At 40.9% G+C, this 15,913-nt stretch overlaps 1 protein-coding gene across 1 annotated transcript; it reads right to left on the bottom strand.

The window, feature by feature from the left end:
* Window positions 1-2,044: 2,044 nt before the first annotated feature.
* On the bottom strand, window positions 2,045-11,345 carry LOC308226564 (solute carrier family 2, facilitated glucose transporter member 11-like; the record flags this gene model as incomplete). The annotated part of the gene is made up of 12 exons (XM_080628379.1): window positions 2,045-2,251; window positions 2,580-2,707; window positions 3,508-3,583; window positions 4,663-4,764; window positions 4,840-4,950; window positions 5,423-5,610; window positions 6,236-6,384; window positions 6,508-6,637; window positions 8,153-8,277; window positions 8,892-9,052; window positions 9,935-10,033; window positions 11,322-11,345. 12 exons carry the CDS (start codon window positions 11,343-11,345, stop codon window positions 2,045-2,047), a joined length of 1,500 nt encoding a protein of 499 aa, XP_080484505.1.
* Between the last annotated feature and the right edge of the window lie 4,568 nt (window positions 11,346-15,913).

Genomic DNA, 15,913 nt, shown 5'->3' with positions numbered 1-15,913 from the left:
AAGTCTTAAGTGCCCCATAATCCTAAAGACAAAGGAATAATGAAAAACCCTGATCATGGGAGGGTAAGCACATCAATAACTTTTTAGTAGTTGGATGTCCCTAATGGAGATCCTGATGTTAGAAAGGAAATATTTATGGAGGCTAGAAGTTTTATCACAAGGCAATGTGCCATCTTTATTATGTTTAACATTTCCAGTTAAAAATGAGCAACAGTTATGATGAATAATTGAATTCATATTTTGAATTACTTTATTGGAGTTGAAGTAAATATGCCAGTCAAAGCAATAGCAGAGATTTTAAATTGTTTAGTGTGCTCCACTGTGAGCCTTTGTTTTGTTCATATTCTTCCTAATAGTATTGCTTTGCTACTAGGACTGTGTGAAGGGAATGCGTGCAATATTAGACACTTTATAAAGAAAAGAAAAGTCAAGTGCCATGAGTTTGAATACTTAAAAAAATAGATCTGGTGAAATGAATCCCTGTGGTATTTTACAAGGTCACACTATCCTGTAAGGCCTACAAACTCTTTTGCCTTGAACTATGTATAGCAGGAAGAAGAATCAGGAGGTCACTATCAGATAGCGTTGCAGATTATTCACAGTTTGAAAGCCTGCAGTATGTGAACTCAAGCACAGATGCTGGTTATAGGTCAATGTAGAGAATTATATTGCATCCAGTTCTACAACAGAGATCACTGGGAATGGTATATCACACTAAACTGTGAAGTTAGAAAACTTGCATATGATATGTTGTAATATTTTCTCATTTTGTTTCCTTTGTGCACACTATGTGCTTCTAAGAATTGTCAAAACTCCTATGAGAGACTGTAAATTGAACCACAAAGTGTTGGAAATGCTTAAATGAACGCCTTAGAAGTTCATACATTAGAACAACATTTTCCACTTTTACTTTAAATCTTGTAAAGCCACGAGTACAACAAAATATTCAAGGCATAAAATATTTAGAGTCATCTCTACAGCTGCCAGTCAACACCTACACTTGCAGTGAGAATAACTGAAGAGTCTGTCCTGATTGCACATCCCTGAAATAGGAGTATGTGTAATCACTTCTTAGTCATGATAGAGAAATACACCCTTAACAGGAGCCTTGCATGGAACCAAGGGCTGGAGGACATGACTGAGCTTTTGCTGACAGTTTGCTATACATGCATTACAGCAATTGTACAGATGTTTTTAGGAAAAACTGTAAAGCAACAGGTATTCTGTTACATCCAGAAGGTTCAGTCTGAGGCAGTTCTGGGAGAATTTGGGCTCAGCTAGCTGGAAGTCACACAAAGCAAAGTAGCGGATAATTGCTCTGGGGTATCTGCGGGAACTCTTATCCTGGAAGAGGAGCTACAGATTCAAGATGATGGTGGTGATGGGCAAGATAGCACAGAGTATCTGTGCAGAAAACCTAAATTTAAGTTGAAGAAGGGGTGGCTGTTGATATGGAAAGCTTCAATCCAAAGGGCTGTACATAGCTGTCAAGCTATGTACAAAACAAAGACAACATGGCATTATGCATGGAAACCTGGCACAGTTTGATTACTCAGTTGAGTGTAGAGAAACAAGGAATTTCTCTCCTGTTTCACTGAGCTTTTTCTTGAATCTGTACATTAGCCAGAAATGGCAAGCCAAGAACATCACTATTCTGATTTCAGGGTTGTAAAAACACAGAAATCAGAAGGAGAGACTGGGGATCACAGGTATTCCCTTTCTCTATGGTCAACAGAGTGTTTATCAATTCTACATGTACTTTCAGTGTGTATGAGTTGCTGTCTTAAGAAGAGATTTACACATCAGCATGTTAAGCCAAAATGCTTGTGATTCATGTGAGTCTATCCTGTTAATATCAGCCATCATCCTTTTTCTAAGCTGCCCAGGATGGAGTGCTTGAGAAAGGTGCTGGTTGGGCAAAATGGGAGACTTATAAGTGACAGATGCAAAAGGTGACAGTCCACTTAGACCAACTTCTAGTCAGAAAACAATTGTCTGGTTTTTCCCTTCCTTTTAAGACAGCCTGACTGCCTATAACAGCTGGTCAGAGCCTGGTGCAGAAGGTGTAGTCCTCTGTGACATGGTTCGGAGTTGTTGGAATATACTTCTTTCTAAAGTTTAACTTATTGAATTCTTCTGTGATTTCCATGATTGATTTCCCTTTTGTTTCTGGAAGGAACAGGTGGATAATTGTCCCTGAAGTGAAAATTACTACCATAAAGATGAGGAAGCAGAAGTGCTTGAGTTTTTCCTGCAGGGAAAAGCAAAGTGAGAAAGAGAGCAATATGAGCATGTCTTTTCTTTTGCACTTTCTTTGCACAGTGTTTGTATTTGGGTCCCAAAGTACTTTGAATTCGACAAGGAGCTCTTTGCATTTTGACCTTTGACAAATATATCAGTCTGAATAAGTATCTTGGGCAAATCAGAGCCCTTCCATTGCAGAAGTGGACTTGGAAGAGCAGATGCCAAGACCACTCTAGACTGACATGGCTCTGGCATTTCGTGCTGCTCGTCTTCTTGCTCCCGGGGCCAACTCAAGCTTAGTTCCTATTGGGAGTGTCCCAGGGAAGGTGACTCACCACAATGAAGGGGAAGGTTGTTCCAATCACAAAGACACCCAACCAGTTGAGAATGGCGCTAATCACAAAGGCAGATGGTCTGCATGAGAACTTGAAAATTTCAACCCTAATGGAAACTGTGGCACCAGCTGAAAGACAAAGCACAATAAGAATGATGTATGTTGCTCTGTTTTAGAAAAGAAAATGTTTGTGTCATCTTATAAACTGCTACACATCAGATTTGTAAAGTGGTCAAATGTTCAAATACATTTCTTGTGGAGGTTCAAGAATGAAGTAGTTAACACTTGAGAAAGTCTGACAGCTTCTCGTGAAAGAAGCTGTGTAACGGTGGAATTACTAGTATTTCTAACAAGAATTCCCAGGATGACACTGCTAGATCACCAATGCGTGATCCTCCCAGATTCACTTCCTGGTTATTTCAGTCATGTTTTGGAGTCACAGGGCATTGGCAGCTTTCAGTTAAGAAAAGAATTCAACCCTGCCATACAGGAAGGCAAATATTTTGAAAACGAGTAGGCTTTTAATAGTATTTTTAAAGAGGAGCAGGTACTGCACTGCTGAATATGTGGGACAAGTTGTGGTATTATAGAACACTGGATTTTAAAGAACTCTTGCTTTTCTTTTTCTCTTTCTTTTTTTCTGAGTATTAAAAAACCCCAAACAAACACATCTGCTTTTGCTCTATTTTCGCTGTATTTTTCCAGTAGGTACTTTCTGCTGCGTTCTTTTCCTCTTGTTAGCAAAACCCAAATCTGATGGCATTGAAATTTATGGCAAATGATTGGACCCATAATGTTTAAATGACTACAAGATGAGGTTAAATTAATTTACTTATGCTAAACTTTATGCAATATTATGCAAGATTTTCCTAGCCATATTAATAACTCCCATGACTCTATTCCTTTATTTCTTCTGAATGAGCACTTACCTGGCCCAACTCCAAAGACAATTGCGAACAAGATAATCAGACAAAGGCTGCAGTATGGCATCCAGAAATACCAGTCCTGGGGAAAAAATCCAATACATTACAAACTTCTGAGTGAAATCTGTTAGTAGGTGAGAAATGCTGCTTGTTTTCCAACACTGTAACCATAAGAGAAAACATATAATGTGTGGGAACTGGCAGAGAAATGTGAGTGCTTTTTCCTGTGGATGGAGCAGTGAGGTTTTTGTTAGGTGAGCAGAGAAGCAGGCTTGCTAGTGCAGAGCAGCTGTTAAGCTTGGAAGCTTTCAGTTAAGTCTGAATAGTACTTTTGCACCCTGTCTTCCTTTCTTCTTGACCCCACAGTGCCTTTCCGATCCTTTGAGCTCCCATATGGAAGGCCAAATCATATCTTTCTTCACTTTTGTTAATGATAGATCCAATAACTGGTACTGAAAAGGAACTTTTCTGAATCTCAGGCTTCAATATGTGAAACCTCAGTGCGTCAGGAAAAAAAATTTCACTCTCCTATGTTTGAAACGAAACAAAAATGGAAGTCTGCTGCCACCTTGCTTCAAGACTGGTTTTACAGTACTAGCTATAGAGTAGCTCTTGGATGAATACTTGGTAACCTGGGAGATTTGCTTCTGAGGAAGCTACAGTAATGAAAGAGTGTTGCAGAGGTAAACCAGTTTCAAATCTGTGAACAGATATGTGCGTTCCCCATATATTCTGCAGCAAAGTTAAATTTCAAATTAACTGATGCAAAAAGCTTGGGTTTTTGTTGTTACTCATTAGAACCTGTGTTACTAGAAAGGGCCATTTTCCTAGGACTGTCTTTTGCTCTGTGCTGGCCCGTGTTTGGTGCTTGCAGTCTGATGAATTCAGTAATCAGTGCTAGTTTCCCAGTGTTTTATGTGCTCCTTGCTGTGCTTGTGAGATCACACTGGAAGGCAGGAGTACAAGAGAGTACTTGCTGGGAGATGGTTTAATCTTATAGACAAGCTTGATTTTTAGGATATTTCCCTCCTAGAGGGTAAGCTGTTAACACAGAAGTTATTTTGGTGTTTCTAAGCCTCACTTTCCTTTCTCAGTAGCGTAGTCCTGCGTGTGAGCAGAAGTTAGAAATAGAATAATCTGCCATGAGAAGAGTTTCCTTACCTGTAGTGAGAGAGTCACGGTGATAGCAGCTAGCAATGAGCCCATGATAAAATAACCTCCTCTTAGAAGCACTTTCCTGCCCAGTCGCTCAATGATGGAGCTCTGAAGGACAGAATCACACTGGTATCAGTACCAGAAGAGCAACTTGAGACCCATTCCCAAGGTAATGTGACTTACACAGACTGCAGTAGCTACGAGTTCAGAGAGTCCAACAGAAAGGGTCATATAGGAAATCATTCTTTCATCAAAGCCAGCTGCCTGGAGGACTTCAAAAGTATAAAAATAAATCTGGAAGAAAACCCCATAAAACAGGAAGAGAAGAAATTAATTGATTTCTTACCCGTACCTGTGTGACACTGCCCTGGACACTGCCCTGGACAGGAGCTGCTAACCAGGCAGCATGCAGCTCCACTTTGGAATCTAGATCTCTGCATTCTGGATCTAGAATTCTGCAGTCTTTTTGATAGTATTCACTTTCTTGGTGGACAAAACCATTAAAAATTAAATTAATTAATTCATTTAAAAAAGATTAAATGCTGGGCTAGAAGGACCTGCAGCTGCTGCAAAGTACTTAGGTTTGCAGAGTCCTCCTTTAGGAGCTTTCAGAAGCAGCCAGGTATATCGTCTCTTCTGGAGCCCATCCAAAACCATAACTGTAGGATATTCTCAAGAAGACTGTGGGTTATGGAGTCGTGAGGCGCCTGATGTTTCCTTTAGGTCAATAGGTGTTTTGAGACTTTAAGGGAGAAATACACTCAACTGCATTGATGCCACATAGCTGAACTGTGGCTGTCAGAACAACTATCATGTACAGCTGCCAACGGAAAGCTGGTTCTTTCATTAGCTCCAGGACACTCAAGATCTTGGTGTTTTTCATTGTTGCCTTCTCTTTCATGAAGTCATCAATCTCTGCTTGGTGATGGCCTTCACCCCAAAGCTGCCTTATGGCTGTGGAGGAGAAGGAGAGCAAGATCTGCCATGTTAATTCATCTCTGTTGTCTGCTGCCTAAGGAATTTGGTGAGTAGGTGATTCAAGTGTCTGGCAGCACAGAATGCATGGGCTGTGGCTGTGGTGCGAAGCAGAGATGTCCTATAGGGTCTTCCAGAGACCTGATCCCCTCCTGCACAGAGGGACCTGTTGTGGCAGAGGGGCCTAGTGAGGTGCACAATGACTCCCTCCCTGCCCAGGGGTCCTGTTTTCACCTTCCTCTTTCTCTCAGGGTATGAACAGGGTACATAGCAAACAACCAGAGCTAAGGGGTGCTCTGTGAAGCCCTTCAGTGCAAACAGCCATTTATCATCTATCATTTATCATTTATCATAATTTGTCATCAGACTGACAACACAGGTGGTGTCAGCTGAATGCCAAAGGTTTTGTAATACAGAACTGTAGAAGGAAGTAGTTGCATGTTCTATGTGGGGACTATAACAAAAATACACTTGGTAGGTGTCCACAGAGTTGTCTTGGAAATGAGCAGGGAGAAACTTTGTCCTGTTTATTTTTTTCTGTATGGGGAGAGCAAGCATCACAAAACAATTGAAAGTCAAGTGATGAACTGGAGCCCTTGGTTACCTTTTTTGCAGCCTTCCTGGTCTCCTTGATGCATGAGGAGGTATGCAGGAGATTCAGGGAAGAAGGGCAGAGTGACCAGCTGGACCAGTGCTGGAAATCCACAGGAGGCCATCAGCAAGGGCCATAGGTACTGGCTGCCTAGTAGCTCCCTGGTGGGAATGTAAGTTCATTGCATTGGTTTTGAGGAAAGGAATGGATGGAAAAGCAAAGGAAGAAGCAAAAGGTAGAGGGGATCCAGAAATTAAGTGGGTGCAAAATCAATTGTATTCTACCTTTGTCCTGAAATCTGCCCTATGGCTTTTCCCAGACACCAAAAGAAAGAGGAAGTAGAGTTTGCAAATCCACGTAGCTTCTTAGGGGAAATTTCTCCAACATATTGATGATGTAGAGGAACACAAAGACCTTGGGGTGAGGAGAGAATTGTGGGAGAGAAGAAAGAAAATATTCTCAACCACTGGAAACAAAATTGAATGTAAATAATGAAGCAATACAGAATACAGCTGCCTCATGCACTGAAGTGTTTCTCATACCTCAACCCACATAGAAGATTTTCAGTACTAGATTTTCTAACCCTTTCTGCAAAAGTATTTGGTCCTCTTTGCCTAGAGTAGATTTCTGATCTGAAGAAATAGACAGGTTTCCTTTTAGGGTAAACTATCAGCATAGTATCTCTTGTAACACTCATCATTGTTTTAAAGAGGGCAGAGTATGCAAGTGCTAAATAACTAAACACCCCATAGTAATATTTAATATGCTTGTTGTTAACCTACATCATCTCAACCTTTTCTGACATAATGCTGTAGAATAGTTGTAAGGTAGATCCATAGCAGATTAAAATACACAGTGCTATACTCAACATTGATTTGTACATGATTTAGGGGAGACTCAAATATTCCTTTCCGACTGTTCAGCAATCATTCTGATGATTTCAGGCAGAGTTGGTGTTTCCAGCTATATGTGAAGTACTTAGTAACTCAGACATGCTGAAAACTAGTCTGGGAACAAGAGCTTTTTCCTAATACAGTGGTCACAGCTACTTTTATCTGTTTTGAAAGTAACATGTTCTCTTGGCTTTATCTCATGGCAAAGCAATGCAGATATCCAATCTCTTTAACAAAAATGAGGTTTTTGCATGAGGCACCATACAGATCCTTTGACCATAGCAGGGCCCTTGTGGGTGAGTAGCTCTCAAAGTACAACTGTAGTTCTTCAGTACAACTGTATGTCAGAGAAACAATATACAAAATATGGTTATTTGAAAAATAGACATTAATTTCTACTGAAATAGGTTAAAATAGGCACCCATGTGAATATCCAAACTGAATGGGAAAGTATCTTTTTGTATAGGAGACAAATACAAGGCATACTGACACCAGCACAGGGTGGTTTTGCTGTATGTGGAGTTAATTCCTGGCAGGAGTTATTTTGCTTGATTATGCCCAGTTTTTTGTACTAACCTCAAAGAATTACTGCTTTGAAGCAGGTTGAATACCCTTGTAGAACATTCCTGATACTTGTTAGACTCAAAATTGGATGGCTGTAGCCTTCGACAGACTGATTCTCTGAAGCCTTATGGGTATACTAGATTTAAGCCATATACCATATAATTCAGGACTGTTAACTAAAATTCAGATAATATTATACATATTTCTCCATCAGTAAAAAACCCCTTTATTTCATATTGTATCAAAACATTCCTGATGGCTCTGAATATATATATGCTTGGCAAAGCTGAATTTCATTTAGTATTAGTGAAATTAGTAATCATGCTATTCATGGCTGGGTGTTATAGAAGATCTTCTGCCAAGGGGTCGCTGCCTTTAATATTTTATTTTATTAGTGCAGGGTTATTATTTACTCTGAGTAAAGATGTAAAAAGTGGTGAGATTCTGCTGACCTGTGGGAGAAATCACTTACCTGCACTTACTCCACACAGGAAGCGTCCAATCAGAATCATCTCAAAGGACTGGGCTATTTTACTGCAGCCCATGATAGATGCTGACGTTATCATGAGTACGTTGGTGTACAGGAGACATTTCTTTCTGTAAGTGCAAGAAATAAAAAAGAGTTTTCATAAATCAGAAGGGAAATGTCACTTAAGCTCTTGGCATATAGGATGTCTTGGGTGAAACTGACTTGCTAGCTTTGTGGGATGTGTGGTCCAGGACAAAATAATCCCATCCACACTATTGGCATGAGATACTGTGGACTCACTATTGGCACTAGATACTGCGGACTCACCGTGTGTCTTGGCACATGGTTAGACCTGGGAGTTTGTGGATGCTTCAAGGTTTCGTAACTGAGAAAAGTCTTAAAGCTTTTCTGCAACTGAAAATCTATCATGGAACACATTTATACAGCACTTAGGAGCATCTCAATGCTGCTGTATCTTCTATTTCAGCCAGGGGGCTGCCTTTCCTCTGTGCAGAGACTAACCCGACCCGAGTAACTGTCTGGTGTGACAGGCTGGCAGCACAGCTGATTAGCCGTGCCACAGGACAAGGGTAAGAAGCATCAAAGTCTGTTGACACCACTGCTAAAGCTTTTGCATGTCTACAGGCATGTCTAAGCCCAACAGTCTGTCTCATGTTTAAAACCTCAACTGTCATTTCCTTAAGCAAGATTCAATTGACAAATTGTCTTTAAACATACATACTTGCCATACTTGACTGTCAGGTATCTAGTTCCTGAAGAACCCAAGAGACCTCCTATACCATAGATGGACACAGTGATAGACCACAGGAACAAGAGGTTGTCCTGATGGATGGGGTAGCCATATCGCTCCAGCCAAGTTTCGTTAATGAAAGCCTTAACATGCTGAGGCAGAAAAAATAATTTTCGTTAACAATGCCTGTGACTCCAGTGCATGGATTGCATTTAGAACAGAATTTTGTTGCTTCAGCTACAGTAATTTTTCATATTGACTCTAAAAGCATAGCTAATAGACATAGTGTAATGGAGTATGCTGTATTAATTTTGCCATGAAAACGAGTTAATTCTTTGGGTGTTTTTGTCCTTGAAATCTGTCAAGCTGAGGCACAGACTTGTACTGAAGAATGGTGTGAACAGCCCTGTAAATTCTGCAGATGTATGACGGGCTTGCTCTCACATATATGCCAATAATACCAGGTTACACCATGACTGTTCAGTGCAGTTTCTAAATACTTTCTTAGTCTGAACTTAGTATTCTGAAGCCTGAAAATAGCACTTTTCCCATGAGGTGGTCTCTACAACATAATAATGTCTCCTTTCTAGACCCCAGTATCTCACAAGGAAGTTCTACCTGTGTTCAGTGGAGAGAAGCAGGCACTTTCCTAACATTGTTCACTTGATCTGTTCTATTTGTCTGTGAAGATGGGTAACTATAACATTATCAAATGGAACCACTGAAGTAGGTTTATACCTACATGTAAAATACAGATGTGCTGTAGGTTTATAGGGAAGACAAATGCCACCTCAGTCAGTGTGTGTCTTCTGAGGGGTAATTGTATTAACAGCAACTTGGAGATGTCTCTCTTTTTTCCTATCTTCAGCAGTTTAATATGTTCTGCTTTACACAATAGCACAGCAATGGGAATGAAACATGAGAGGAGAATACTATGATTAAACCCTTGCTGACTGCCAGAGAGAAGCATCCTCAAACAGAAATGTAGACTCAGAGCTGCTGTTAACCAGTGTGCCATGTGCTTTTTTGCCTACCTGAGACACATAGGTGATTGTAGAAATTTGAAAGCCAATTTGGAATGTCCCCCCGATCCCGAGGATGGTGAGCATCTGAAAGAACCCCTGGTACTGTACCTGCAGAGGTAGAACAAAATTTTAAGCTTGTAGCTACGTCAGACTGTTCTTGCAATGTGTCTTTCACTCTCCAGCAGCATCTCATTAGCTCAAGGGGCTTGCAGATAGGAAAGTTCCCTCTGCTTGTCCTGGTGTGAGGCATACATCCCTCTGTGATTTTCCAACATTTAATTCAAGGAAATGCAGCCTTTAGCTATGGAAACTATTAATTTCCCTCCCCTCCTCTATCATTAGTCAACAGAGTAGCAAGGTCATTCCACACTTCAGGGCTAATATGTGTGAGAGTGCTTTTGGGGAGGGAAGTCTTATTTCCTCTCTGCTATCTGGATAGTGGCCAGGCTACCTGTGCCCACAGAAGTGACCGGGCCACCTCTACCCAGACCTTTTCTGCCTTACCTGAGACAGTAGCTGCTGTGCCAGATACTTTTCAGGCCCTTGAATAGTGGGCAGTGTTTCCTCTATTCAAGTTTTGTGTCAAAGCTGTTGTCAGTTCTGAACTCTTGCCCCACCTGCCTGTCTCAAGCCACATGGTCATATTAATCTTTTGGAAGCTTTGAAAACAGGCATCCCACTTTAGTTTTCTTTTTCTGATTGATTACAGATCTGAGAATACACAACCAGCACTGCTCTTAGGTTTACCCGACAGTAGCCTTTACAGCAGCACACAGTGAATATGCTGTGAATGAATGAAAAATGGTCTGCCTTTCAGAGGTGCTATATTCCTCTTTCCTCCATGAGAGGTTAAGTGTGCCCAGCAAGAGCTGAGAGCTATTTCTCAGAGAGACTTTGTCCTACTTGGAAGTGCCTCACTGATGTATGAGGCAGCAACTTGCTCAAGACTCAGCCACAGCCAGGGTATAAATGTTGCAGACTCCCACAAACATCCCTGTTAAGATGCCCTAGCTGCTGATATCCTGTCCATTTTCCTGCCTTTCAAAACCTCTGCCTGCCATCTCCTGGGCTAAATTCATGCTATATCTTACAAAATTCTTTTTTCAGCAGGTAAGCAAATCAAAATATGCTTGAAGGCAAGCAAAGATTTTCCAGTGAATGAAAACATTTAAGAAACATTAACATGTTGATGAAATGTGGCAAAGATGGATGGCAGAGCATATGGAATGCATTAATACCTCAAAACAGTGAGCAGAACCACTTCCAAGATGATTTTAGTGAATAGGAGCCTTGTTGGTTTTACTGAAATACTGATTTTGTTTTCTTCGAGACACCAGTAGCATAAAAAAATGTCCCACATTTTTGTATATTTGTAAATACCCCATCAAGCACTTACCAGGTCTGATAGGAAGCCAGTCATCTCTGTCTAGGGGCTGGTTGTCCAGTGTGTGATATGTCTTTGTCATCGCAAGCTGCTGCGTCTGCCTCCTGCCTGCTGGTGTGGCAGTGGGCATTTGGCTTCAGGGACCAGAGTTAAATTTTTACTATTTCCTCTTCAGTCACTTACTTTTACTTCAACTGGCCAAAGTTAACACTGATGGATTAAACATTTTGGGAAATAATTGCATCTATTCCAACTAGAGGGAAAGTTTCAAAAGGCAGGAAGTTTGCAGCTGGGGGGTAGTGAGGTTTTGCAAAGGGAAAGGAGAACAATCCAGGCAAAAAAATTGAAACAGTTTTCCAGGAACAGTAAAAGACTTTACTTCTATGATGCAGACCAATGAGTATATCTGTCATAACCTACACAAAGCAAAAAGCAGCTGGCACAAGGTTTAGGTACTGCTATTTATTATTAAGTAAAATATGTGATGTTCTGTTTCAGATTAATTAGTATAGTAAAAATAATTTATTAGGTGAAAATGAGGGAAGTTTCAAAGCCTAATTCTTCTGTTATGGCTTTCTGTATCAGATAGACTGTATTGAGGAAGGGTGTTTCTTCTCTGGTGTTTATGAGGATGTTTGTCAGGCAGGTGTATTGAAAAGGCAGTAAGAGATATTGTGCCCTAGGAGGGGCTTTTGGAATAGAGCATCTGGTCCTGAAGGCTCTGCTTGGAGCAGCCAGTAACTAAGACCCACTTACTCATGACAGTAATCAAGGAACGTAAAAATTCCTTAATGAGTTAGGATGGGACAACTGGGATCTGAATTCCTCAGGTTTCAGCTTTCACACAGAATAACTCCAAAATCAGTGTTGCAGCCACTGAAAAATCACCTTTGGTTCCCAGTAGTTCCTTTCTTGTGAAGTGAAGCTCAAACTGTAGCTTTACAAGGCTTCTGCTAGAAACAGCACTTGAAAGAAAGAGATTTGCCAAGACCTTTCATGTGTGGTTGATGCTCTGAGCTGTTCTTGCTTTCAGAGGCTTCTGCTTGCTCTTACTCATGCCAGAGGACTTTTGTCTGCCCCCAAGGCTTGGGGGCAGAGCAGATGGGGCAATGGGGTTGTACTGAAGCTGTCAGTAAATGCTCAAGCTCATCCTCAGGACTTGTATCTTCAGTTCTTGTAACACAGAATGCAATTATTTACAGAGGGTTTATTGCAAATACTGAGTCTAAAGAAATGAGAAAAAAATCGTGTTAATAATAAAACCTTGGTGGCTTGTGTAATTCCAACTATTGCCTATATAACTGCATAGCAACTGCTGTTTATCCTGGCTTGCAATAGCATTTAGAATGATTTGGCATTTTTGTATTTTCTCTGTAACACCAGTGATTGTAACAGTTGGATTGTACAAAAATTAGTCAATAGCATAATTATCGACCATTTACTGTTTCAAAATGTTAATGATCCCTTTTTACTATATATTTTTTCTCAGATTGTGGAGGTTATGTCAGAAAACACAATGAGACAAAAGCTTGCATTGGAAACAATGGGCTGCATGTGTGATACCACTCTAATTGAAACACTGGTTAGCAAGCAACTGGGGTACATTTCTACCAGTGACTTGTCCTGTTTGGTGATTGTTGAGAAAATGCTTCTTTTCAAGAATGGGTTTGAAATAGAAAATGACCTTTTAAAAGCTTTTCACATGCTTTTAACATCAAGAAACTGCTATCATTTTAGTTTCCATCCTGGATGTCATCTCATGCAAGTTATCTGTGTTCCAGAAAAAGAAGAGATACACCTTTCATCATCATTTAGTGTTGGACCTACAGAAGTGAAAATAGAGGTGTTTGTGCTGGTGAATTTCCTGAGGGAGATGAGGGAATTCACATGAAGCCTTTTCCTTTCTCTTTCACTATTTCTAGACCTATTTTAGCCTCACTGTGTCCAGGCAGGCCCAAGAAAAGAGACAAAAATATGGGATGAGATGCCTTCTAGCCAGTTTTATTAGCTCATCTGACAACAGCTACCAAAGCCATAATATTTACAGAACATAACCTCCTTTAGGCAGGTACAAGCATAACTCTGACACACTAATGGTAATGCCACTGTTTGTATTCAGTTCTGTCAGATGACAGGTGCAGCCTCATAACAGTGAGTTTGGCCTGTACTGAAATGAGGCCGGATGGCACCTGAATTTCCAACTTCTTTTTAAAGATGTCAGTCACAGCAATGGCACTGAAGTAGTACAAAGATGAGAAAGCTGAAAGAAAAATCTCTCCTTTTGAGTAAAAGATAGGGACGGTGAGTAGCCGAAAAAATTTGAAATCTTGCTTGGAGAAGTATGAGAAGGAGAGGCCTTGGCATGGGGTTAAAACAATGTGCAAACCTTAATAGTGTCAGGTTAATCGTATACTCTCTGTTTATCAGTACCTGTAAGAAGTGCAGCTATAGTAAGCATTTGGGAGAACAGGCCTTTTGATGTTTGGCACATTGGATTTGTGCAGCCTGGGAAGATGAATGCTTGAGATGGAAAGGTTTGTTAAAGCCATGAAGGAGTGAAAGTGCCCAGCAAGACTACCTCTGAAGGGCTGACTTCTTGCAGGAGACACTGGAGCTATATCAGAGGCAGCATGGCTGGACTTCCTGAGAGGGACAGAGGGATCCAAGGCTTGTGCTTTTAAACCTGACATGGTGCTGGGTGACAGGGATGAACAATCCCTCTGCAATGTTCCAGCTGTGCTTCTGCTGAGACCAGTTCCTTCAAAAGCACCAGCAAAGACAAAGGGACACTGAGCAAAGACAAAGGGACGCTGACCAACGTTACAAGAGAAAATTGTCTCTTCTGTATGTGCAGGAAGGTTGAAACTCCTCATAAGAAGATATGAAAAAGAGAAAGAGAAAAGTAAAATCAGAGAGAAGGAACTGACAAGTGAAAGTGGAAGTTACCACAGCAGAACACACTGTTGATCTGGTACAGTACCAATAGTGAACACATATCCTGTTTTTCTATGTGTCTATTTACTTAGCTAAAGCTCCATGGCTTTAATGTCTGTTTAGCACACTTGAGAAGTACTACCACTTGAAGTGCACCATCTTGTGAAATTTGTGCCAACTGGAAAAGAACAACATGGAAGAAGAGAAATGTTACATTTGTGTTCTCTTCGGTCTCGTGCTGGTCTTATTTTCGAACAGGCAACTCAGGCATTAGAAATTCCCTTTTACAACATTGTCAGGGAAGCTGCAAGCTGTATGGCAGCACCTGCTACAGAAGGGATGGGGGAAGAGGGCATGGTGGCAACGAAAAGCATAAGATTTCATCCTATATACAGGCAGCACCTTGGTAGTCTTTTTGGAATCGAATATGTGGGGGGGCACAGGAGCTGTTGTGGGCGGGTCCACAAGACAGACAAGCCAGTCTGTCCCAGCATTGTGTTACTGCAGAATAGATGTCCATAATGAAGAACTTCTTTAATAACATGATGCATTTATACAGCACTTTGTCAGCTCAGTGAAGCTCTCTCTTTTTCTGTTAGGTAGATAGATAGTGAACACCAGTTTTCCAAATAAAGAGTGGTAGATGGACGGGCAAAAAAATCCAAAGACAAATCAGCAGCCAGTTGATGGCCAGGAGAAAATCTCATGACTTTCCTGCACCTTCTGCTTAAGTAACCATCTCACTCTGAGGTTAATGTTTACTTCGTATGATTTCTATAGTATTTATGGTTTTGCAGCAATTAGTCAGTGCTTAGAATGGATGGATTAAATATTTCAATAACTCAATGGGAGAGGTCTCTGAATGGAAACATTGGGTGGTGTGAGTGCTCCATATTTTGACACAGGGAGTGAAACTAGATTGAATATAAAATGAACCCAGGTTCCGGCTGCTGGACACACACTGGCATCCTAATATCAGAGCTTCTTCTGTGGCTATTTCTTTAGAAGAAGCAAGCACCTTATCCTGTTTCAGTGCTCCACCACAAGGTTAATCAATATGAATGGTTAAACTGCAGGAAGATAGAACTTACAGTCCTACTAAACAGGAGGCATGGTATAGCATTTGTAACTGTGATGGGAAATGGAAAAACACCAAAGAGATGTTGTGCCCTGGCAGGCACACATATGCAAAGGTAGAAGAGTTTTGGGAGGCAAGTGACTAAATGGTGCAGCGGTCAGCAGGGTTGACAGCTCTTGAAAAGCAGCAGTACATGGGTGCTGTGGAGCATGGCAATGGTAAAAGTGTAGTATTGTAAGCTGATGTGACACTGGTGGAGTGCAATGTGTCCTAGGCCATTACACATCCAGAACACATTGCCTGTCACAGCTTCTGCTTTATTTATTTATTTTAGCAGTTAATTATTTATAAAATAGACTGAATTTCCAAAGTGTCTACTCTGTACTCTCTTGGTACTCTCTGAAAGTGTCTCACTTCCTGTTTCACTTCAGGGCTCTAGCTCTCGGCACTGCCTATATGTTTGTTAAAACTTGTGGCATTCATCAGGTACCCAGAATAAGGCTGAGAGAACTGCTTACACTACAAAAACGTCCTCCAGATTTGCTACAACTGATATGCATGGAAAGTGCAGTCAGTTTGCTCCAGAGAATGC

The sequence above is a fragment of the Psittacula echo genome (assembly GCF_963264785.1).
Source record: "Psittacula echo genome assembly, chromosome: 13".
Lineage (NCBI taxonomy): Eukaryota > Metazoa > Chordata > Aves > Psittaciformes > Psittacidae > Psittacula > Psittacula echo.
Note: the sequence above shows the minus strand (reverse complement) of the source record. Positions and strands in the feature narration are given on the sequence as shown.